Here is a 23,521-nt window from a genome sequence, read left to right on the forward strand (position 1 = left end):
ACACACACACACACACACACACACACAGTGGACTGTGATGGTTTCCAGGGTTACTGGGGGAGTGGACTGTGATGGTTTCCAGGGTTACTGGGGGAGTGGACTGTGATGGTTTCCAGGGTTACTGGGGGAGTGGACTGTGATGGTTTCCAGGGTAGGATGAGAAATTGTGGTTAACAATGACACAAGGCATTCTTACAGTATTTTTCTGAATCTCTTGACTCTTTATTGACTCCCAGCCATAATCACTAGTTCTGGTTCCAGTTTGCACAGTGGTCAACCTAGACAGGGCCTAAGACCCACAGGGGTGACTTCAAGTGTTTGTTAAATATCACAAGAACCAGGATACGGTCCTGCTTTGATGGTGACAGTATTGTAGCCTAATGCGTATACAAAATCAGCTTTCTCTGTTTTATGATTGTTGTTGTGTGTGTCCCAACAGAATATCATTTAGTTCATTGTTCGTTTGGTTCTCATGAACGTTTTTGAAGTCGGTACAAAAGAAAGTTAACAAACGACAAACATACATTATAGGCTACATTAATGTGTGATTGCTGACAATTAATTGTGTAAAAGGTGTACAGAAATATGAATACCGTTCACATCTTTATCATTTACGGTCTAAGTCAGTGGTTATAGTGGTCATTTCCCACTCTGGAACTCTTCAGAGCCTCAGCAGGTGGCTAATTAACTTATAACTCAATAACAGTACAGGCATGACCTGGTCAGGGTTCAGACACCACAGGCAGAACTGTATCCTATGTGGAACTGTATTGTGTTCCACTGTCTGGTTGTTGCTGTCGCCTCTTGGCCATGCAGGGCTCACAAGAGATGTACTGTATATATCATGGATAAACCAAGGAAAATAGATAAAAACGTTCTATTAATACGTATTAATGCCACCACACCTTGGCTTGAACAGATTAACATATTTTATCAATGCTCATCACAGGGATCAAGTCAAATCGATTCAATCTGATAATACATGCGCCAAAGTGCTGTCTTGTCTTATCGATAATCATTTGGAACTTCAAGCTGTTTCAATCTAGAAATACCCCAAATACCCCAAATACCCCAAATACCCCAAATACCCCGCGCCCCTCTCAACTCCGCCCAGCCTATGTATAGCCCCCCTCTCTCTCTAGCCCCCCCCTCTCTCTCTCTAGCCCCCCCCTCTCTCTCTCTAGCCCCCCTCTCTCTCTCCAGCCCCCCTCTCTCTCTCTAGCCCCCCTCTCTCTCTCCAGCCCCCCTCTCTCTCTCTAGCCCCCCTCTCTCTCTCCAGCCCCCCTCTCTCTCTCTAGCCCCCCTCTCTCTCTCCAGCCCCCCTCTCTCTCTCTAGCCCCCCTCTCTCTCTCTAGCCCCCCTCTCTCTCTCTAGCCCCCCTCTCTCTCTCCAGCCCCCCCCTCCAGCCCCCCCTCAGACCCTCTCCACCTCTCCACCTCTCTGCGCCTCTCTGTCCTGCACGTCCTGCTGGCCTTGATTTCTAACAGCCATAACTTCAGACAACAAGAAGAAGGAATAATGGAAATGCCGAGGCCAGGGTGGGGGTCCTGGGGGGTCTACCTGACCCAAGGCTGGGGGGTCTACCTGACCCTGATCGTGCTGGTTGAGTCGGTGCACGGTATCAGACGAGGAGAAGTTGTCCCATTCGGCGAAAATGTTGGAGATGAATTCTTGGTGCCAGGGAATGACCAGACACACCACCTCGCACTGGACAGACCGCTGCTGTTCTACGATGGAAAAGTCCACAGCATCTATGTAAGTTCAGCATCTATGTAAGTTCAGCATCTATGTAAGTTCAGCATCTATGTAAGTTCAGCATCTATGTAAGTTCACCAACTTTACTAACCTGCAGAAGCCACTTGGACAGACAGACAGTACGCGGGCTGGATCACGGGCTTATCCAACTGGCGCAATTGCGCATCTCGACTCGCGGGTGTCCGCGCTGTTTCTGCTTGTTAATATTCTTTTAACATTTAATATAAATATAAATGTTCTTACTGTTCACTTTCTCTTCCAGAAACACAGCTGATTAACAAAGTCAGTAGGATTTAGACATCGACAATGCAGCAGGGTAATAGTGCAGATCGGACAATTCTGTTTATCAGTTGTCGTAATACTTTTTTTTCCCACTCGAATTGCGGAATGTCCGTGACTCCGTCCTCCTGGGTTCTCCTGTTGATCCTGGGCCAAAGTCCCGAAACGACCTGGTTCTGTTATCGAGAACTTTCCTTCTTCCTTTACAAATGCCCTAGTCTGATCTCTGATCCAAATGCCCTAGTCTGATCTCTGATCCAAATGCCCTAGTCTGATCTCTGATCCAAATGCCCTAGTCTGATCTCTGATCCAAATGCTCTCTGATCTCTGATCCTCAGGGGGAAGGGGACTAACAGAGTTCGACATGAGATGAGATGAGATGAGATGAGATCAGACAACTTCATCGTCATTGCAGAGTACAGTGCAAATAGTGACATAAGAACATGATATATATTTAAAGAAAACCATGATACATGTTTGATTGACAATGACAGTAGATACAGTTGTAAGGTAGTTGAGGGGTATACAGTTATGAGCTAGGTACAGTTACGGTATCTTATGTACAGATGTGGGCCTAATGATGGTACACTTCTGTCATTTCTATTCACACACAATACTGTACTGCAATGAAACTGAGGCTGCTTCATGTTGATTTAATTGCATAACATGTTAATGATAATCATTATTATTATTATTATTATTATTTGTTGCTTAATAAATTAATCAAAATCTAGGATTGCTGACTCCCATAGTCCATACACTAACTGCTTTCTATGCAATATGAGATGAATACATCAAACTAAATATGTAATTGGAGGGAACCATACATTACCCAGTATCCTAATACACCAGTACATGTACTAAATCAACACATAATGGTAATGTTATGTTACGTATATAGGTATTAGGTTAAATCTGAACACTATTTCAGTTGTATTAATAGTGTACATAGTAATAATGTTGTAAACACATATAGGAATGTGTTAAGCTTTGTAACATAGTAGCATATCTCATACTAAAGTAGCATAACTAAATGGTTTATACAGGTTAGCTACTGCATAGTTAATGTAATCCTTATTGTAAAGTGTTACCATAGTTACCATACTTTCATTCCACACTTTCTCTTGAAAACGGGAAGTCAACATTTTGTTCTTTTGAACATCATTTGAACTGACCGGTGTGTAAAAGTGTGTGTGTGTGTGTGTGAACTGACCGGTGTGTAAAATGACACACACACACACACACACACACACAGACACACACACAGACACACACACAGACACACACACACACACACACAGACACAGATACACACACACACACACACACACACACACACAGACAAGTACATTCTATAGGCATTCATGACTGTAGGGTTAGGGTTAGGGTTAGGGTTAGGGTTAGGGTTACATTCTATAGGCTGATATAGGCTATATACATATATATATATATATATACATTATATAGGCATTCATGACTGTAGGGTTAGGGTTAGGGTTACATTATATAGGCATTCATGACTGTAGGGTTAGGGTTAGGGTTACATTCTATAGGCATTCATGACTGTAGGGTTAGGGTTAGGGTTACATTCTATAGGCATTCATGACTGTATAGTGTCAATTATGTCTAATACTGGAGTTAATGATTGAAATATACTCATGTATTTTATGCTGTGTGTGTTTTCCTCTCGGTTGCTTGGCTATAATGGATTGAATCCATTCACAAAACGTTGCTGTTAGCATCATTCATGTATGATCTGTCAGCGGAGGGAAAGAATGTATCATTGGTTTAGCCAAGAATTAAATAATACATAACGTTTGTAGATAGTAGTAATGATAGTGCAGTGATAAAATGTCAGTGATTCACATTTGTGTTGTTTTCAAAAGTTGGCCTTTCTTGAAATGTTTCCAAAAAGGTGAGCTACATTTGAAGTTGGCTGCTTCAAAAACCAAAAATAAAATAACTTGTGTAATCCCAACAACCCATGATGAGATGGTTTTTGCAGCCGCAGACAAATCCCAATTAGGCTACATCACTCATCACAAAGACTACTTTTATCTTCTGCTGTGAAGCCTTAAGAACATTCTTTCATAATACTTCAACTGCATGTGCCCTGTGGGTGGGAACAGTAATGTTTTTTGAGCCAAACATAAGGGATGTCATGTCTACAGTTATATGGGAAAGCATTCGTTGCTTCAAGGGCGTTTTGAGTTCAGTGTCTCATTATAGAATACAATCACATATTTCTATCCCACTCGGAAACATAGTCCACACCTTCTTCTGTTTTGTGACTCTCTAACAACATGAGGAAATGGGAGCAAGGTCTCCAGACGTTCTGCCAGATCTTTTCTTACATTTTAGCAGGAAGTTCTCCCTAATGAAGATTAGTCTTGAATCTTTCAAATCTGTGAGAGCTGGACGGCAGAGGCAAGGACAGGAAGTAGAACATCCATGGCCAGGAATAGTGCTTATTTCCCCTCAGACAGGAAGTTGAGGAGCCCCTTAAGGAGTGTGTTTTGAGAGCTGAACTTTTTTTTTTACGTGAGCTGAAGCCCTGCATGTGTTCATATACAGCTTTCTAACTCTAAAATGACATCTTGTTTTGTCATTAGCATTTCTGTGAAGCACAGCATCTGATTAGTGTAATGGGTTTTGAAAAGAGAGCGGGTCAAAATGGAGTGTTTACCTCTCCTGACTCTAGGCATTTGATCGAGAGACAGCTTTCAGTATATCTGCTCCCAGACTGTGGAACACCCTACCTGAGAGCCTGAGATTGTCCAAAACTCTGGAAACACTTAAGCGAGACCTCAAAACCTACTTATTCAATCTCGCCTTTTAAATGTCCATCGTAGTTGTTGCTTCATCTTCTTTGCTCTTTGTGAAGTGCATTGTGGGTCACATTTTGTGAGAAATGCGCTATACAAATAACATTTTATTTTGATTTTGATTTGATCTGTATGTGTCGGTCTTGTTATAAACGAGCTGTCACTGGCCGATGAGCTGTCACTGGCTGAGCTGTCACTGGCCGATGTGGAACTTTCAATATTGTATAAATGAGTCAAGGTCAGTTCAACCCTTGTTGCTAGACTGTTACTGAACTGTGTGTTCTACATTTCAGATCAACACCAATGGCTTTGTTGCCACGGCACTGCCAACCAGTGAGTCAACATACCTCGGAAAAATGCCCCCCAGTTTTGGCATGATCGCAGCTCTGCACGGGGACCTGGACACAGGTGACGGTGTGGGTAAAGTGTTCGCACGTCAGGACGCTAGTCCCGCCACCCTGCGGACAGCAGCAGACCACATCAACAGAGCTTTCCCGGAGGACGACGAGGTGAATCCCAGCCATGTGGTCGTGGTCACCTGGGTAGACGTGGCCGCTCACCACCAACCCCAGAGCAGAGGAGGCAGGCTGGACAAGCTGGTGAGCTCTGCATGAACCAATGAGGGATTTTGTTCTATGAATCTTCGTTCATAATCTGTGATAAACTACCATGATGATGTCACCTCCTCTCACCTGCTGAGTCATTCATAATCTGTGATAAACTACCATGTAGGCTAACCCTAACCCTGTGGCGCAGGAGGTAGAGCTGCCGTCTAATGATCGCAAGGTTGGCAGATAGGCGGTTCGAACCCCGGCTGGCCACATGTCGAAGGGCAAGACACTGAACCCCAAATTGCTCCCAGTGAGCGGGCCGGCGCCTTGCATGGTATCTTGCCGCCATTGGTGTGTGAATGTGTGTGTGAATGGGTGAATGAGAGGCCGTTGTAAAGCTATATAAGTGCAGTCCGTTAATATGTTAATGTAACTTTCTCCTGTAACTTTTATATCATACAGAGAAACACCTTCCAGCTGGTGCTCGCATCCACAGAGGTCGCCTCATACGCCATCCTGCTTTACCCGAGGGAAGGGATGCAGTTCACCTCCACGCCTGTGGGGGGCAGTAGTGAGACCATGCAGGCTGGTTTCAGTAAGGGCGTGAGGTCCTTTGTGTTCAGCACACGGCAGGGGCCGTACTACCGCATCACCACTGAGGAGGAGGCGTCTGTTAGGGCTCTGGCAGAGTGAGTGTTGTAACTGTCAACTGTCAACGGAGAATCAACGGTCTTTCATAGCAAGACTTGTCTGGATCTGCGCCCCTTGCTGGATAAAGCCGTTTCAACGACGCCGGAATAACTTTAAATGATTTGTGGACAGTGTGTACGCTGATAAGATGCAGGGAATGTTTCCTGGATAAACGGTGTACAGGTTTTTCGCCCTTGCTTGCTTGCTGTGCACCGGTGGTCCTCGGGCCTCTCCTCGGGGGCTCCCGGCCGCCTCGTGTGCTTGGTCTGTTCCACCGCTGGGGCACCTGCGGAGCTATTATGGTTGGCTGGGCCGGGTGGAATATGTAGGTTAGGCAAAAAATTATCTTTCACTTCTTCACATGGTCTCTCTCTCTCTCTCCAGGCAAACAAACTCGGGGAAGCGAGGAGTCTGGGTGTACGAGATCGGGACTTCCCCCTACTTCACCAACGTGGCCCCGGGCGAGGTGACCGACCTGCCCACCGACAGCCCCCAGCAGCGAGCCACTGAGGACGAAGAAGCTGCCGCCGCCTCAAAGAGGCCTGTGTACCCCGGAGGACAGCAGGTAGTGGAGTACCCTCCCTACGAGCCCGGACCTGTCTACCCACAGGGTCACATCATCCCAGTCCACACCGCCCAGTTCCACCCCCAGCAGCCTCACTACCAGCCGGCGGACCCCCTGGTGGTGGTGGTGGAGGACAGAGGGGACATCGATGTAGACGGTGGGTTGGAAAAATAGAACGGGACAATAGATTGATGGCCGAAACGCAAAACCTCTTATCTGCAAATGTTCTGATTTGCGGTTTTCACTTTAAATGATGACAACATTTCTATTGACTGAGAATGTTTATTATGTGAAGCGCATTGAGTTGCATCTTGTAAGAAATGCGATATACAAATAAAATTTGATTTGATTTGATTTGAAGGAATGCTGCACATGATAGGGCTGTCTGTGAAAATGTTTTGAATTTTGCGAAAAATATTTTATTTGTTGAAAGTGTTTATTAGCTGATGTATTTATTCACCAGTTCCTGCTGAGATTTGCTCTTCCTACCTCTGCATTTGTCTTCTCTCTACAGTGTTCTCTTACAACTCTGAGACATGCGCTAACAGCGCTAACAGTGCTAACAGCGCTAACAGCGCTAACAGTGCTAACAGTGCGAAGAAGTGCTCCTCCTTTGCCGACTGCAAAGACTACGCCAGCGGCTATTGCTGCCACTGCAGGCCCGGTTACTACGGCAACGGAATACAGTGTGTATCAGAAGGTACTTTAGCCCACGGTTTACAGTTAAACCCTTTCTATTCGGAGTCCAATATTCAATTCTCTCTCATCATTTCTACCAGTGGTTCTCAAACCTCTCCTCGGGGGACCCCCGGCCGCTCCACATATCTGATCTGTTCCACCACCAGCAGCACACCTGATTCAACTAATCAAGTACAAAGCCATGATTTGTTCTCGATTAGTTGAATCCGGTGTGCTGGTGGTGGAACAGATCAAATATGTGGAGCGGCTGGATGGGGGGGTCCCAGAGGAGAGGTTTGAGAACCACTGATTTAGACATATGAGCAGAAAATAACACCACACAAGTATGTTCATCTCCCTGCCCTCCCCCTCACACACACACACACACACACACACACACACACACACACACACACACACAAGTATGTTTATCACGTCTTCTGCTAAGAATACTGTGCCGCGTTGCAGGAAAGCCACAGAGGATGAATGGTAAAGTCAATGGGAAGGTGTATGTGGGAGACTCTCCAACACCACACCAGTTCAACAGCAACGACCTGCACTCGTATGTGGTGGCCAATGACGGGCGCGCCTACGTGGCCATCAGCACCATTCCCAGGCCCCTCGGCCCCTCCCTCCAGCCTCTGACTGCCCTGGGCGGGGTCATCGGATGGGCCTTCGCCCTAGAGCAGCCTGGGTACAAGAACGGCTTCAGCATCATCGGTGAGATTGAGAGATGATCATAGTCCAACAGTAGGAGACTAACTACTCAGACTGTGCATTAGAACATGAGATCCCTTAACACTAGAACAGCCGTGGGTGGGGTCATTTGACCAAGTGAGTAAAAACATTTGTATATCTTTGCACTCGATCAAATTTCAGGACCCTCCTTTCATGACTTTTCCTAGTTATGTGCGTTCTACCCCCCAGTATCCTTACATTTTCAAAGGATAAGCTAGTATAAAGCTATTTTGCAGTTTTTCTGTGTAGGAGGGAGGCTAATTTACAAGACGCGCCAACTAGTGGTCTTTGTGTGTAAGTAGCAGCTTCCCATTATAAAGACTATGGGAGACTACTCATTTGACCCCCCCGAGGCGGCTCTAATAGTGGGTAAAACAGGCACGGCTGTTCGAGTGTTAACGTCAGAGTGGAATGTTTCCCTCCACACTTCATTCCTGTTTATATTGTCACGATGATGAGGCATTATTCGAAGCAAGCCGGGGGGGTTTCAACCACATTTCAACCACAGCTGTCGACGTTCTTACAACTGTGCTTGGCCCATGCAGCTGCAATCCCACTTAGTCTGTCCCAGCTGTTCCCTGGATATCCCCCAAGCCCCCCTAGCCCCCCCCCCCCCCCCCAGCCCCCCATTCCCCTCACATTACCTCGGCTCACACAGAAGTTCGCTTCGGGCCAAGAAGAAGATATGCGTTTGCGCTGACCTGACCTCCCTCCCTCCCTTCTCTTCTTCTCTCCCTCCGTATCTAGGTGGGGAATTCACACGTCAGGCCGAGGTGACCTTCCTGCCGGGGAACAGGAAGCTGACCATCAGGCAGGAGTTCAAAGGCATCAGTGAACATGACCATCTGGTGGTCAGCACCTCTGTGGAGGGCTGGGTTCCTGAGCTGCCCGAGGGCTCCTCTGTCCAGATCGACCCCTACTCTGAGATCTACCAGTACAGCAGCAACTGTAAGAGGACCGACAAGCCTATACCCTGAGATCCTGGTCTGCAAACTGGCCACAGTATACATTAAACACATGATAGATAGATAGATAGAGAGATAGATAGATAGATAGAGAGATAGAGAGATAGAGAGAGAGAGAGATAGATATAGATAGATAGATATAGATAGGTAGATAGATAGATAGAGAGATAGAGAGATAGAGAGATAGATAGAGAGATAGAGAGATAGAGAGATAGATAGAGAGATAGATAGATAGATATATAGATAGATAGATATAGATAGATAGATAGACAGATAGATAGATCTTTATTTAGTCAGGACAGTGCACATTAATGAACAGTCACTTATACAAAGTAAATATGCCGGATTTAGCTGTGAGCTAATTTGCATCCGTAGTCCTCATGACATAGAATCGTACAATAGATTAAAAAAAAACAAGAATAATGGACAACATCACAACAGAATACAATAGGGCATAAAACAATGAGTATGTGACCATAGGGGCATACTGTCCATTAAATTGGCACAGTATACATAAAGTATACATTAAAAGCTGATACCTTTTTAGCGAAATCATACAGATGAGAATACTAGGCTACTACCAGAAATGTTTGATAAAACTATTGTTTAATTGACTGTTTTCACTCATTTGGAGCATTGCATTCTGGTCCATCCATCCAGTAATCACCTCGTCCTCCACCCGGGACTACATGGTGAACCTGGCCGACGGCTCCACAGAGACCAGGACCTACCAGTGGCGCCAGACCATCACGTTCCAGAGCTGCCCCCATGAGGAGGGCTACCGGGCGCTGCCCCCCACCCAGATGCTCCACGTGGACCAGGTGTTCGTCATGTACGACGCCAGCAGCTCCCTGATCCGCTACGCCATGAGCAACAAGATCGGTGATGTCAACGGTGAGGGCTGTAATAATAATAATAATAATAATAATAATAATAATACTTTAGACATAGCTCTTGTCAAGACACTCAAAGACGATTTGCAAACTGAAAAGATTGAGTAGTAATAATAAAAAGAAACAGAAAATAAATAAAAGAAAGAAAGTATAGGGGCCTAATTAAGGTAGTGCTGGGGACACATGGGAAGGGGGAGAGGGTTAACTGGTGAAGCAAGCTTGAAGAGGTGGGTTTTGAGGGGATAATGTCTATGAGTGTTTTTGAGCAGTAGCGATAAGGATGAAATACTTAATATTTGAAAAGTTGGTAAAAATCTTCAACTAAGTTGCTCCTATATCCCTGTGGTAATTTAGTAATTGCATGGTGCATGGTGCATGGTGCATGGTGCATGGAGTTGATCGGCTTGAGTTAATCCACAGGTGGAGAATGGTAATCCCTATTTCACTTCCTGTCCGTAGTACCACAAACTGCTCAACTCCATTACTTTGCAGTAAAAAAGCAATTACTAATATACTGCGTTAATATGATGTTAATATTACGTCATTACTAATAACATAGTTACTACACAGCTATAGGGCCCTAACTCAATGTAAAGTGTGACCGAAAAGGGCTCACATAATCACTTGTATGTTAGAGTCTAGACATTTTTTATAATAATGGTCCTAAAAGACTAAAGTGTTTTATTGACCTTGTCTCAGGAGGGACGCAGGAGGAGAACCCCTGCTTCACTGGCAGACATGGCTGTGACACCAACGCAGCCTGCAGGCCTGGGCAGGGCAGCCAGTTCACCTGCGAGTGTGCTGCTGGGTTCACTGGGGACGGCCGCGCATGCTACGGTACAGCTCAACACCGGTTCAACACCGGATTTGTATCAGCTCTGTCAATAGGAGGCACAGCATTAACTACCATAGCTATGCTGACGACACTCAGCTTTATATCTCAGTAACTCCCAAAGACCACGGGATGGTTGACCACCTGATAGATTGTATTGCTGATATCAATGCATGGATGACACAACATTTTCTCCAACTCAATCAGGAAAAAAACGGAGGTATTGATCATCGGTGAGAAAGCCGAGAGAGAGAGAAATTATCTGCACATTTGAAAACACTTGCACTTAACACTAAGTGCCAGGCCAGACATCTAGGTCTCATGATTTACTCAGATAACTTAGCTTTGAAACCCATATCAAAAAATGCAACAAAAATATCCTTCTATCATTTAAAGAATAGCATCATTTAGGCATCATTATTTGACGGACAATAGTAAAAGATATGTGTAATTCTTCATAACCTCATATGCTATTTTTTACTCAAAGGGAAAAATAAGTCTGTTTAAGGCCATCGTCTAATTTCCTGTCAGATTCCTCATAATCCTTTCCTTCCTAGGGAACTGTGAGCTCCCTGTAAACAGACCCCCGTGCCCTGTCCTGTCCCTCCTTGTACAGTAACAGTTTAGCAGAGACCAAACGCTCAGTCAAAGGTCAACGTGGCTACCGTTTCTATCTGGGGACAGGGGAGGAAGTGGGCCTTCCTTAAGGGCACACACAAGGAAGGATGTTTCACAGACGCGGCCGTGGAAAGATGCTATCTACGTCAAAACATTCGTAATTAGGAAACCTGATTGAGGTTTGATCTTCTGTGGCCCTCAGACTGATAAGAAAATCCAATGATCTAAATTCAGAAACCCCTGAACACATTAACACAGCCCATGGGTGGGGGGTCATTTGGTCATTTGACCCCTGTGAGTAAATTATTTTTTAGATAAAATTTCAGAGCCCTCCTTTCATGACTTTTCCTAGATATGTGCGTTCTACCACCCAGTATCCTTACATTTTCAAAATCACATCAGGATAAGCTAGTATAAAGCTATTTTGCAGTTTTTTCTGTGTAGGAGGCAGGCTAATTTACAAGCCGGCCAACTAGTGGTCGTTGTGTGTAAGTAGCAGCTTCCCATTGTAAAGACTATGGTCATTTGACTCCAGAGGCGACTCTTATAGTAGGTAAAAAAGGCACGGCTGTTCTAGTGTTAAATGCTGTTCTGTACAGTACAATGTTTCAGTGAGAAATACATGTGGCAAACATAGTGGCAGTTGTATAACGTGTTTTGCATAATCCTCAGATGTTGACGAGTGCAGAGAGACTCATCAGATATGTGGTCCCCATGCGATCTGCAACAACCAGCCTGGGACATTCCGCTGCGAGTGTCTGGATGGCTTCCAGTTCGCCAGCGATGGACAGACCTGCATTGGTATGTGTGTGTGTGTGTGTGTGTGTGTGTGTGTGTGTGTGGTTGTGGTTTTAGTCATTTGATTCACTTGTCTTGTTCCAGAGGATATTTGGAAGAATGAAAAAGGAGAATCTCGTATGCAGTTTGCAGCCTCATGTCTTGGAGGGATACACATTGACATATATTATAAAAAATGTAAAAAAACAAAATGTCTGGTCACTCAGAATATATACTATATACCTGCTTCCATGCTTAGTATAAGTTCTGTCCCCAAAGGTCCGTAGTTTGGTGTGGGGTGCTGTCCACCCCCCGCACCAAACTACAGACCTTTGGGGACAGAGCCTTCAGCGTGGCCGCACCTACCCTCTGGAGCTCTCTCCCCATAGTGATCCACAACGCCCCCCCCCCCCACCCTGGACTCCTTCAAATCAGCCCTCAAAACCCATCTGTTCACCAAGGCCTTTGGCCCCAAGTCACTGTTTCTGTTTTGTTTTGTTTTCTGTTTTGTCTGTCTGACCATTTCCTTTAGAATTGCAAAGCGTCCTTGGGTTTTATGGAAGGCGCCATATAAATCCAAGTTATTATAGTCTATTATCTAATCTCAAACTTCACCCTGTTTGATGAAACCTCAACGTTTCTCTCCTTCAGCGGTGGACCGTCCTGTGGACCACTGCGCCGTCGGCAGCCATAACTGTGACGTCCCTGAGCGCGCCCAGTGCAGCTACACCGGAGGCTCCGCCTTCATCTGCTCCTGCCTGCCAGGGTTCATTGGGGACGGTCAAGTCTGTCAAGGTACAAAGCTGCATATCCAACACTGATCCTCTGTACACTTTGGTGACTGGTGAATTGATGATTCACATGCTTAGTCTAATGTATCGATTGTAAGTCGGGGCGGCTGTGGCGCAGGAGGTAATGCCGCCGTCTAATGATTGCGAGCTTGGCAGATCGGCGGTTCGAGCCCCGGCTGGCCACATGTCGAAGTGTCCTTGGGCAAGACACTAAACCCCAAATTGCTCCCAGTGAACGGGCCGGCGCCTTGCATGGTAGCTTTCCGCCATTGGTGTGTGAATGTGTGTGTGAACGGGTGAATGAGAGGCCGTTGTAAAGCGCTTTGGATAAAGGCGCTATATAAGTGCAGTCCATTTAAGTGCCTTTGGAATAAGGCGTCTGCTAAATGGCAAACATTTAAACGTAAACTTTGAGACACTCACACTGCAAGCACGGAGAACATACAGTATATTCACTTTTGTAATGTATAAAATATGGGGTTCGCTGTTGGGTTAGCTATGACAATATCAAAGTGTCTCCTGCTTTATTGCTTTTTTATTGCGGCATTAGACTATCAGATTAGTTATTTTACAGTTGGTAAAATCTACTAGTGGAGATGTTTTTTAAACCACTGAGGCATATAAAGGTAAAATAACCCATCTGGTGAGGCTGAACAGTGGGACATCGGAGTGCAGAATAGTTCTGTTGAGGCTCAGCGAGGACACGGCCAGTCGCCGGCATCAATCCTCATATTTTCCATCTCTTGACAACTTTCCCAGCGTGTTACTGAGCACAGGGGGGCTGATTTTGGACACGTTTCAAAAGAGCTAATCTCCGTACCATTGTAGATGGCGTTGTCTTTAAACACCTGTGGAAAAACCCCTTTCAAAATATTCTGAATGTACTGCAGGCAAAGGATATTTTAAAATAACCGCTATAGTTTAAAAAACATAATTCTTTCCTGTTCTAATTTTGATTCTCCCTCTCCCCCTCCCCGTTCTATTTACTTTCTACTACTTTTTAACTAAATAGTGAAAATACCACCGCTCAAGTCAAGTCAAGAGTCAAGAGTCACTTTATTGTCCCATCACTGGGAAATTTGTATTGGGCTTACACCCCACAGCAGCCAACAAAGAGCAACAGACAATACAGGATATTAGCACACAAACAGAAGGCGGACCTGATTAAAACAAGAGTGGGAATAAAATGATAAGCAAGATAAGTTACATTCATCTGATGCAGTTTAAAAGTTTAACAGAAACAGGAATAAAATAATTTTTAAATCTATTTAATCTAGCGCGGGGGACTCTGAACCTCCTCCCAGAGGGCAGCAGTTCATACTCTGCATGTAGGACATGGGAGGGATTCATGAGAATTCTACTAGCCTGTCTGAGAGTAGCCTGTTCAAAAATAGACTGCAGGGATGAGTGGTCTTTCACCCCTATGATCTTCCATGCAGTCTGTATCAGTCGGACCAGTTTGGACCTTAGTTTTACAGATAGGTTACCAAACCAAGATGTAATGCCGTATCTGATGAGACTCTCTAAGACAGACTGGTAGAAAAGTAGCATACATTTTGGGTCAACACCATGAACTCTAAGGCGGCGTAGGAAGTGTAGTCGTTGTTGTAATCTGCTACAAAGGCTGTCTACATGAGTGCTCCAGGTGAGTGAGTTATCAATGAAAACCCCAAGATATTTGTAAGAGGCGACCTGAGAGATGGATTGTTTGTGGATGACCACAGGCCTGTGGTCCCCAACACCTCTGGGGTCGAACACCATCTCCTCAGTTTTCTTAACATTTAAAACCAGGCAGTTAACATCACACCATTTAACAAACCTCTGGATTTCAGAATAATAGTCATTTAGGTCACTGTCCTTTTTGATTAAAGCAAGGATGGCAGTGTCATCCGAAAATTGTATGATGCGGTTGCTAGGGTAGGTGCTTCTGCACTCGTTTGTGTATAAAGTAAAGAGCACAGGGGAACTGACTATACCCTGTGGAGCACCAGTGCTTATGGTTCTGGGTTCATATGGTTCTGGGCTCATCCCTTATCAGACTTTGCTGAGGTGCTGGAACTGAAGAATATCAATAGAGTGCAAAATAACAGCATCCGCACACTCAAACTGTGCAAACAGTGTTTGAGTGTGCTGATGCTGTTATTTTGCACTCTATTAATACTTTTTAACTAACATGTTCTTGTTATCCACCACTGCGTCTCTCGGTGTGTGTGCCTGCAGATATAGACGAGTGCCAGTCTGGGAGGTGCCACCAGGACGCCTCGTGCTACAACACCCAGGGGTCCTTTACCTGCCAGTGCCGGCCTGGTTTCCACGGTGACGGCTTCTTCTGCTCCTCAGGTGAGTGTCTGGAACGTCGAGCTAAAACCCCCGGTCATGTTTTTCTTCTCCGTGCTCAGTGCACATCACTGGTTTCCTCTTAGCACTGAGTCTGCAGATAGGCACCAGGGTTGCCAGATGGGATTGACAATTTCCAGCCTAACCACAGTCTAAAAAAACGCAAAATCCACCAAAAACCAGCCCATCTGCCAACCCTGATAGGTACTTGTTCTTATCAAAGTTTTTTTTTACTTATGATAACTTGATGATGATGATGAGGTGATTGATTCACTTACTTAGACTGTGTGCTTATTGTAAGTTGCTTTGAGTTACAGTGTCTGCTAAATGACTTAAATGTTAAATGTGTATGAGGACTTCTGGGCCTCTTGTCTTTTAACAATTCATTTTATTCATTTTATAATTTACATTTCACTGAATCCTGTGTGTTCGATAGATGCTTATAGTTTTCATGACATTAGCGGCTAAATTTGCAGCACACTGTGACACTGTATGTACACAGCTACTGTAGGGTTAGGGTTAGACACTGTGACACTGTATGTACACAGCTACTGTAGGGTTAGGGTTAGACACTGTGACACTGTATGTACACAGCTACTGTAGGGTTAGGGTTAGACACTCTGACACTGTATGTACACAGCTACTGTAGGGTTAGGGTTAGACACTGTGACACTGTATGTACACAGCTACTGTAGGGTTAGGGTTAGACACTGTGACACTGTATGTACACAGCTACTGTAGGGTTAGGGTTAGACACTGTGACACTGTATGTACACAGCTACTGTAGGGTTAGGGTTAGACACTGTGACACTGTATGTACACAGCTACTGTAGGGTTAGGGTTAGACACTCTGACACTGTATGTACACAGCTACTGTAGGGTTAGGGTTAGACACTGTGACACTGTATGTACACAGCTACTGTAGGGTTAGGGTTAGACACTGTGACACTGTATGTACACAGCTACTGTAGGGTTAGGGTTAGACACTCTGACACTGTATGTACACAGCTACTGTGGGAAAAACCCAGCTCAGTTTCAGGCTCGACATTGTTTATCCTTCGATTTTCGCCTGAAGTCCTGTTTGGATTTTAGCTCTCCGCCAAAGCCTAATGGTGCCAGCTGGAATGTGTTTTCTTTTCCAAGAATGCTAGATAAGGATAGGAATTTGTCATGCCTCGAGTGGAGAGAGACAATGTGTGTGTTTTTTCAGGGTCTACTGTTGCCAAACTGAACTGTATCTTTTGTAAACAGAGTTCAGTCAACAACGTGCAGGTTACCCTTTAGCTAGTCGGAAGTTTACATACACTTAGGTTGAAGTGTTTTGTTTTTTAAATACTCCACAGATTTCATGTTTACAAACTATAGTTTTGGCAAGTCGGTTAGGACATCGACTTTGTGTATGACATGTGTAATTTTTCATTGTAAACAATTGTTTACAGACAGATTATTTCACTATATTACAATTCCAGTGGGTCATAAGTTTACATACACTAAGTTCACTGTGCCTTTAAACAGCTTGGAAAATTCCACAAAATGATGTCATGGCTTTTGAAGGCTAATTGACATAATTTGAGTCAAGTGGCGGTGTCCATGTGGATGTATTTTAAGGCCTACCTTCAAACTCAGTGCCTCTTTGCTTGACATCATGGGAAAGTGTCTCCTGAGACATCTACTACCCCCCAGCACTGTGTCTCCTGAGACATCTACTACCCCCCAGCACTGTGTCTCCTGAGACATCTACTACCCCCCAGCACTGTGTCTCCTGAGACATCTACTACCCCCCAGCACTGCGTCTCGTGAGACATCTACTACCCCCCAGCACTGTGTCTCAGGAGACACAGTGCTGGGGGGTAGTAGATGTCTCAGGAGACACAGTGCTGGGGGGTAGTAGATGTCTCAGGAGACACAGTGCTGGGGGGTAGTAGATGTCTCAGGAGACACAGTGCTGGGGGGGGGTAGTAGATGTCTCAGGAGACACAGTGCTGGGGGGGGGTAGTAGATGTCTCAGGAGACACAGTGCTGGGGGGTAGTAGATGTCTCAGGAGACGCAGTGCTGGGGGGTAGTAGATGTCTCAGGAGACACAGTACAGGGGGTAGTAGATGTCTCAGGAGACACAGTACAGGGGGTAGTAGATGTCTCAGGAGACACAGTGCTGGGGGGTAGTAGATGTCTCAGGAGACGCAGTGCTGGGGGGTAGTAGATGTCTCAGGAGACACAGTACAGGGGGTAGTAGATGTCTCAGGAGACACAGTACAGGGGGTAGTAGATGTCTCAGGAGACACAGTGCTGGGGGGTAGTAGATGTCTCAGGAGACGCAGTGCTGGGGGGTAGTAGATGTCTCAGGAGACACAGTACAGGGGGTAGTAGATGTCTCAGGAGACACAGTACAGGGGGTAGTAGATGTCTCAGGAGACACAGTGCTGGGGGGTAGTAGATGTCTCAGGAGACACAGTACAGGGGGTAGTAGATGTCTCAGGAGACACAGTACAGGGGGTAGTAGATGTCTCAGGAGACACAGTGCTGGGGGGTAGTAGATGTCTCAGGAGGCACAGTGCTGAGGGGTAGTAGATGTCTCAGGAGACACAGTACAGGGGGTAGTAGATGTCTCAGGAGACACAGTGCTGGGGGGTAGTAGATGTCTCAGGAGGCACAGTGCTGAGGGGTAGTAGATGTCTCAGGAGACACAGTGCTGGGGGGGTAGTAGATGTCTCCCAGATGACTTTCTACTTTAATGTTCTTCTCACACAGAGAGGACCAAGACCCAGTGTGAGAACCACAGGGACAACCTCCTGACCTCTGAGTTTGGCCCGCGGGGCCGCCGCCCCGCCCCCGGCCAGTACGTCCCGTCATGTGACCAGCAGGGGGCGTACGAGGCAACCCAGTGCCACGGCAGCATCGGGCAGTGCTGGTGTGTGGACCGCAACGGGCTGGAGATCCCCGGGACTCGCACCGGGCCGGGCGGCAGACCCATGTGTGAGTAACCCTCCATGTACAGTAGAATGATATATAGTATATGTGACACAGTCTGATCATTTGGTCCTCATTTCGGGATCCGATGTAATGATCAGACTTTTCTTTCGAAAAATGTGAATACATTTCTGCGTTGTTGAAAATCAACGACACATCGCTAGTCAACTAACACAGCTTGTTTTGTGAACCTGCTAACAATGTAAAGTAGTGTTCTAGTTAACTAGGTAGCAGTGGGGGGATTACTCACCCAATCCATTACGTTGCAGCATTTTGGCTTGACTAGCGAGTTTGTGTTGTGATTTTCGTATTTCCGTAGTTCCGTGTTTCATACATTTTGATTGGTTGCCGACATGCGGACCAAATGATCAGACTGTGTCACATATCTATTCACTTGTATTGGTACTGTATATATTGTGTGTCTTGAGTATTGTTGTGTTGTCGTCTTGTTGTTGTATGTACTGTAGCTTGTTCAGCATGCAGAATACCAAGTCATGTTCCAAGTGCACTGCACATGGCCAATAAAGTTTAATTGAATTGAATTGATGATATAGTGGACTTTGGAACAAGGTATCACTCCATGTATGTTGCTCTCTTGAATTGATTTGATTGATTGATTGATTGAAAACTTTATTAGAAGATTTGCAGAAGTAGGTACATGAAAGTACATATTACATACAAGGTCAACTAACAGGATAAAAACCCAAGAAAGCCACTGGCTTATTTCAATTGGGGTCCTTGATTTTCAATTCATCGTTACATGTAAGACAGACATAAGAAAAGAACTAGTACTATCTACATGATAATACAGACAAATAACTATTACTATCTACAAGATAAACGTACATCCATCATGGGAAGAACAATACAACAAAACATAAGGTATGTACAGCGGGTAGGACAGGTGGGGACATACACCACAGGTGGGGGCGGGGGACAAAACACAAAGTATGTACAGTGGGTAGTTCAGGTCTTTTAATCTGATTTTTGTTTTAGAGGGTCCAGTTACGGATTGCAGCCTCCTGTAAATGTTTTTTGAGAGTGGTTTTGAAGGTGGGCAGTGTTTTGCACTCCTTTAAGATTATAGGAAGGGCGATTATAGGAAGGGCGAATACAGTTGCAGTAATGATACTTTTATCTATATCTGTTTATTCATTGTCTTATTATGTTGTTAAATGTTTATCGATTTATTTTCTATATATATGTATCTATTCTTGCCATTTTGTTTTATGTTCTTTTTTCTGAGTGGGGCAGTCCCACTCATATTTTTATTTTTATTGATAGAGACAGTAGAGATTTTGACAGGAAGGATGGGTGAGAGAAAGAGAGAGAGAGAAGGGATGGCATGCAGGATATGGTCCGCGGCCGGAAGCGAACCGGGAACCCTGCGGTTACATGGTCGACGCTTAACCCATTACGCCACCTAAGCGCCCCTGCCATTTTTTTCTTTCTTTTTTTTCTTACTATCCTTCTTTTTCTGTATTTTTTTAACGCTATATGTAAAGCACTTTGAATTGCCCCCTGTTGTATGACGTGTGCTATACAAATAAACGTGCCTTGCCTTGCCTCTGTGTGTAGGTATTGACCAGGAGGTCAGGCCAGTCCCTGTGGGACCCACTCCCAGGCCTGACGTTTACCCCCTGCCCCCGGGAACACACCTGCTCTTCGCCCAGAGCGGGAGGATTGAATACGTCCCTCTGGACGGGTACGACATGAAGAAGAGTGAGGCCAAGGTTGTCCTGCACCTACCAGTAAGGATTCTTCAATTCAAGCATTATGGAACGAGAAGTTGTGCCTAACCACCCCGCTAGCTGTGCCGATATCCACGATATACCACGGCTTCTCGTTCCATAACGCTTTTATACAACGGTTACCACATTTATCTATCAATATTTCACAAAAGAAAGCCAAGACAAACTTTTAATTAATGTATTTTAATGGGACTATGTTTTTTATTGTAAGTGTATTCATCCGCTGAACAGTTGTTTATTGGTTGCTAAGCAACGGTAAGAATGTTAACTTCGATAACGGTAATATAAACAAACGTGGAGTAATATGAAAAGTTGTGTCAACATTCCATTTAGCCACAGCTGGAACGCAAACTGACCAATAGAGACAATGGACCGGATCTATCCGTTGTATAATGTATTTTTTCATTCTTGTGTGGTGAGGGTTTTTGTTGGACTGCATTTATTTGGTTTGGGTTTTATTTCTACGAGATCTTAGACCATCTGCATGTGGTCTGAATTGGCTAAGACTGCTCATAAGTGGTTGTAAGTGGCTTGGCATGGGAGCTGTGTCAACACCAGTGTCCTTATTTTTCGGGGAATCCACTGAGGTCATGTGACTTTGGAAGCAGAGGGTTTTTACAACTGCCAAAGGAAATGTTTGTTTACATTCTTGCTACAAATCCTGAGGGTTTGTTTGGGCATTGTCATTATTTATATGGCCACATTCGACTTATAGTCTTAGTTTCTGTTAAGTCTACTCATTGCGGCCGTCCGTAAACATATGTCGCATTTAAGACCAATGACCTGACAGTTAGGAGGTCTGTGTTTGTGTCTCTCTCCTGAGTTTTTCAATAACTGTTTAGTGCTAAAATGTGACAATAACTCCAGATTCAGGCATACTTTCTGGTAGTTTCTCTCCTGTGTATACAACATCAGCTCCAACATAATATTGCCCAATTCTATCCCACTGCTGGTCTTTAGCTCACTTGTGATGGTAGGTAGCGAGTTAGCGACTTTCCCATCTGCTTAACACCCTTGAGACGTGGGCTGCATTAGCATAGCACCACAACATGATGACATCTTCACTCTAATTGTTTACATCAGTGCAGAACCTTTAAAATGACAAAAACAATATTTCTTATTGCAGGGTGGAGTGTACTCCCGACCGCTAGGGGGCGATAGTATTGGTTTATGTGTTTAGTACTCTCTGTTAAGAGGTTAGAGTTAGGAGAAGTTGTGGCGGCCATTGTGGATGCCAGGTGGTCCGAGGATACACACTGTTTATCCTATCTCTTTAGGACGTGTTTGCCTGTTATACGTAAGTCTGTTATTAGTTATATGTATCTTATTATCAGATTGTGGTTAACAGTAATCGTTCATGTTTGTTTACATCTTGTTATGTATGTCTTGTTTTGGTAATTGTATTTACTCATACGCTGTATTCCCACCCACAGGGTGTTGACATCTTTGTCTGAATAAATAGTATAAACCGACATTGAGGAGTCTTCTTCATGTCAACACCATGAAGGTGGAATGCCCCTTCCCCGGCTGCGACTTCGAGACCAGAGACGTTTCCGAAGCACTCGCCATCGTCTTGCTGACAAACCATGGACATTTCCATCGAGGTGCGGCGGTTCAGACCCCAGCTCCCCGAGGCCCGAGGATGGAGCGGCCTAGGGTTGACACCGGCATCTCAACGGAGGAGTGGAACGTGTTCGTCCGGCGGTGGGAGGTCTTCCGGGCGGGGTCGGGCATTGGAGCGGCCCAGGCCCCGTTCCAGCTGTTTCAGTGCGCGGGGATCGAACTTGGAGACAGCCTGTTGAAAGCGGACCCGGACGTCGCCTCTGGGGCTCTAGAGGAACTACTTGCTGCTATGCGCTTGCTGGCCGTTGTCCCGGTCGCCACATGCGTCCTGCGCACAGAGCTGCTTCAGCTGCGCCAGGAACGCGATGAGACATTCCGCGCCTTTACTGCCAGAGTGCGTGGGAAGGCGGAGACGTGCTCTTACGTGGCTGTCTGCGAGTGTGGCAAGAGTGTGAGCTACACTGATCACATCATCCGCGATGTCCTTGTTAATGGGATCTACGACCCGGACATACGCCGCGAGGCGTTAGGGACGCCTGACATTCTTCTGAAGCCCGTTAATGATGTGGTCGCGCTCGTCGAGGGCAAGGAGATGGCTCGTAACGCCCTTCCATCATCCGCCCTGTCGGCTGTCTCCTCATTCCAGCGCTTGAGGAAGGACCCACAGCCAAGCCCACAGCGGAGCCCCTCCTTGGCCCCGAGTCCAGCTGATGTGGCAAAACGAGCCGTGTGCCCAGGGTGTCAGAACACGTTCCATGTCTTTACAGAGGGGTCTCGCGGATGGAACATCAGGCCTCACCAGCTCTGTGTCGACTGCTTCAAGGCCCGTCGACGCAAGCGGCGGCTGCCACCATTTGACGGTCAGCAGGCTACCATGGGATCCGAGGTGTGGCTGCGGACGCCGTCTAACGGTCAGCAGGCCGCCCTGGAGTCGGAGCCAATCTCCCAGCTCTCGGTCATTCAGTCTGAGGCGCGCCCAGATCGACACTACGGGAACCATCGTCGGCGCCGCACAACGGCACCTCTCAGACTCGAGCACCATATCTTTTCCAAGGGCGAATGGAGGCGGGCCAGGCTGAGGGAACACCCCCGGGCACTGATCTCCGTCTCGATTGACAATCCGGTGGGTCAGGGGGGCGGCGCCGGCTGTCGGCCCTCGGGGAACATGGTGGAGGTGTCCGCCATCGCAGACACAGGTGCGCAGTCGGACATTTGGTCGTTAGAGGAGTACCTGTCCTGCGGATTCTCGCGTGACGACCTGCGCCCTGTTAGCCTCAGCCTCTCGGCTGCAAATCGCTCCCCCATAGCCATTGATGGCGCATTCTTTGCTACACTCTCGGCGGTCTCCAACGGCGGCGAGGTGTCGTCCTGCCGCTCAATGGTGTATGTGAGCAGCTCGGTCCGGGGAATGTACCTCTCCTATGAGTCGCTGCTCAACCTCAGCCTCCTGCCTAAGGACTTCCCAACAGGTGGTGAGGGGCGACCCAGGGACACGCACGATCCTGCCCCCCCTTCTTCGCCGGGTCGGCCCTTGTCTGTGAATGCATTGAGGTCCGCCAACGGCGGCTGCGACGGCCCGAGCGACCCCCATGACGCCGGGTGCTCGTGTCCACAGCGTGCAGTCCCTCCGTCACGCCCCGCGGCGCTGCCATTCTCTTGCGAGCCTGAGAACAATAGCCGGATGAAGGGGTGGTTGATTGAGAGGTATGCCTCATCTACATTTAACACGTGCCCCCATCGGGCATTGCCGTGCATGGAGGGGCCGCCCGTCGAGATGCATGTGGACCCTGCTGCCGCGCCGAAAGCGTGCCACACCGCAGCCGGTGTGCCTCTCCACTGGCAGCAGAAGGTCCACGACGACCTTCTCCGGGACGAGGCCCTTGGTGTCATCGAGCGTGTGCCGTACGGCGAACCGGTTACATGGTGCCACCGGATGGTGGTTACC

At 46.4% G+C, this 23,521-nt stretch overlaps 1 protein-coding gene across 1 annotated transcript in view; it reads left to right on the plus strand.

Moving 5' to 3' along the window:
* Positions 1-1,524: 1,524 nt before the first annotated feature.
* nid1a (nidogen 1a) overlaps positions 1,525-23,521 on the plus strand; it is a gene marked incomplete at its 5' end in the record, with an annotated part of 34,552 nt that continues 12,555 nt past the window's right edge. Inside the window, 14 exons of the mRNA XM_080548556.1 lie at positions 1,525-1,755; positions 5,153-5,458; positions 5,873-6,099; positions 6,485-6,822; positions 7,180-7,365; positions 7,812-8,063; positions 8,829-9,029; positions 9,707-9,940; positions 10,639-10,776; positions 12,062-12,190; positions 12,818-12,961; positions 15,178-15,297; positions 18,044-18,268; positions 19,841-20,013. Of these exons, the coding sequence (XP_080404682.1) occupies positions 1,525-1,755; positions 5,153-5,458; positions 5,873-6,099; positions 6,485-6,822; positions 7,180-7,365; positions 7,812-8,063; positions 8,829-9,029; positions 9,707-9,940; positions 10,639-10,776; positions 12,062-12,190; positions 12,818-12,961; positions 15,178-15,297; positions 18,044-18,268; positions 19,841-20,013 (2,904 nt within the window). The remainder of the gene's footprint in view (positions 1,756-5,152; positions 5,459-5,872; positions 6,100-6,484; positions 6,823-7,179; positions 7,366-7,811; positions 8,064-8,828; positions 9,030-9,706; positions 9,941-10,638; positions 10,777-12,061; positions 12,191-12,817; positions 12,962-15,177; positions 15,298-18,043; positions 18,269-19,840; positions 20,014-23,521) is intronic.

The sequence above is a fragment of the Nansenia antarctica genome (assembly GCF_963989245.1).
Source record: "Nansenia antarctica genome assembly, chromosome: 1".
Lineage (NCBI taxonomy): Eukaryota > Metazoa > Chordata > Actinopteri > Argentiniformes > Microstomatidae > Nansenia > Nansenia antarctica.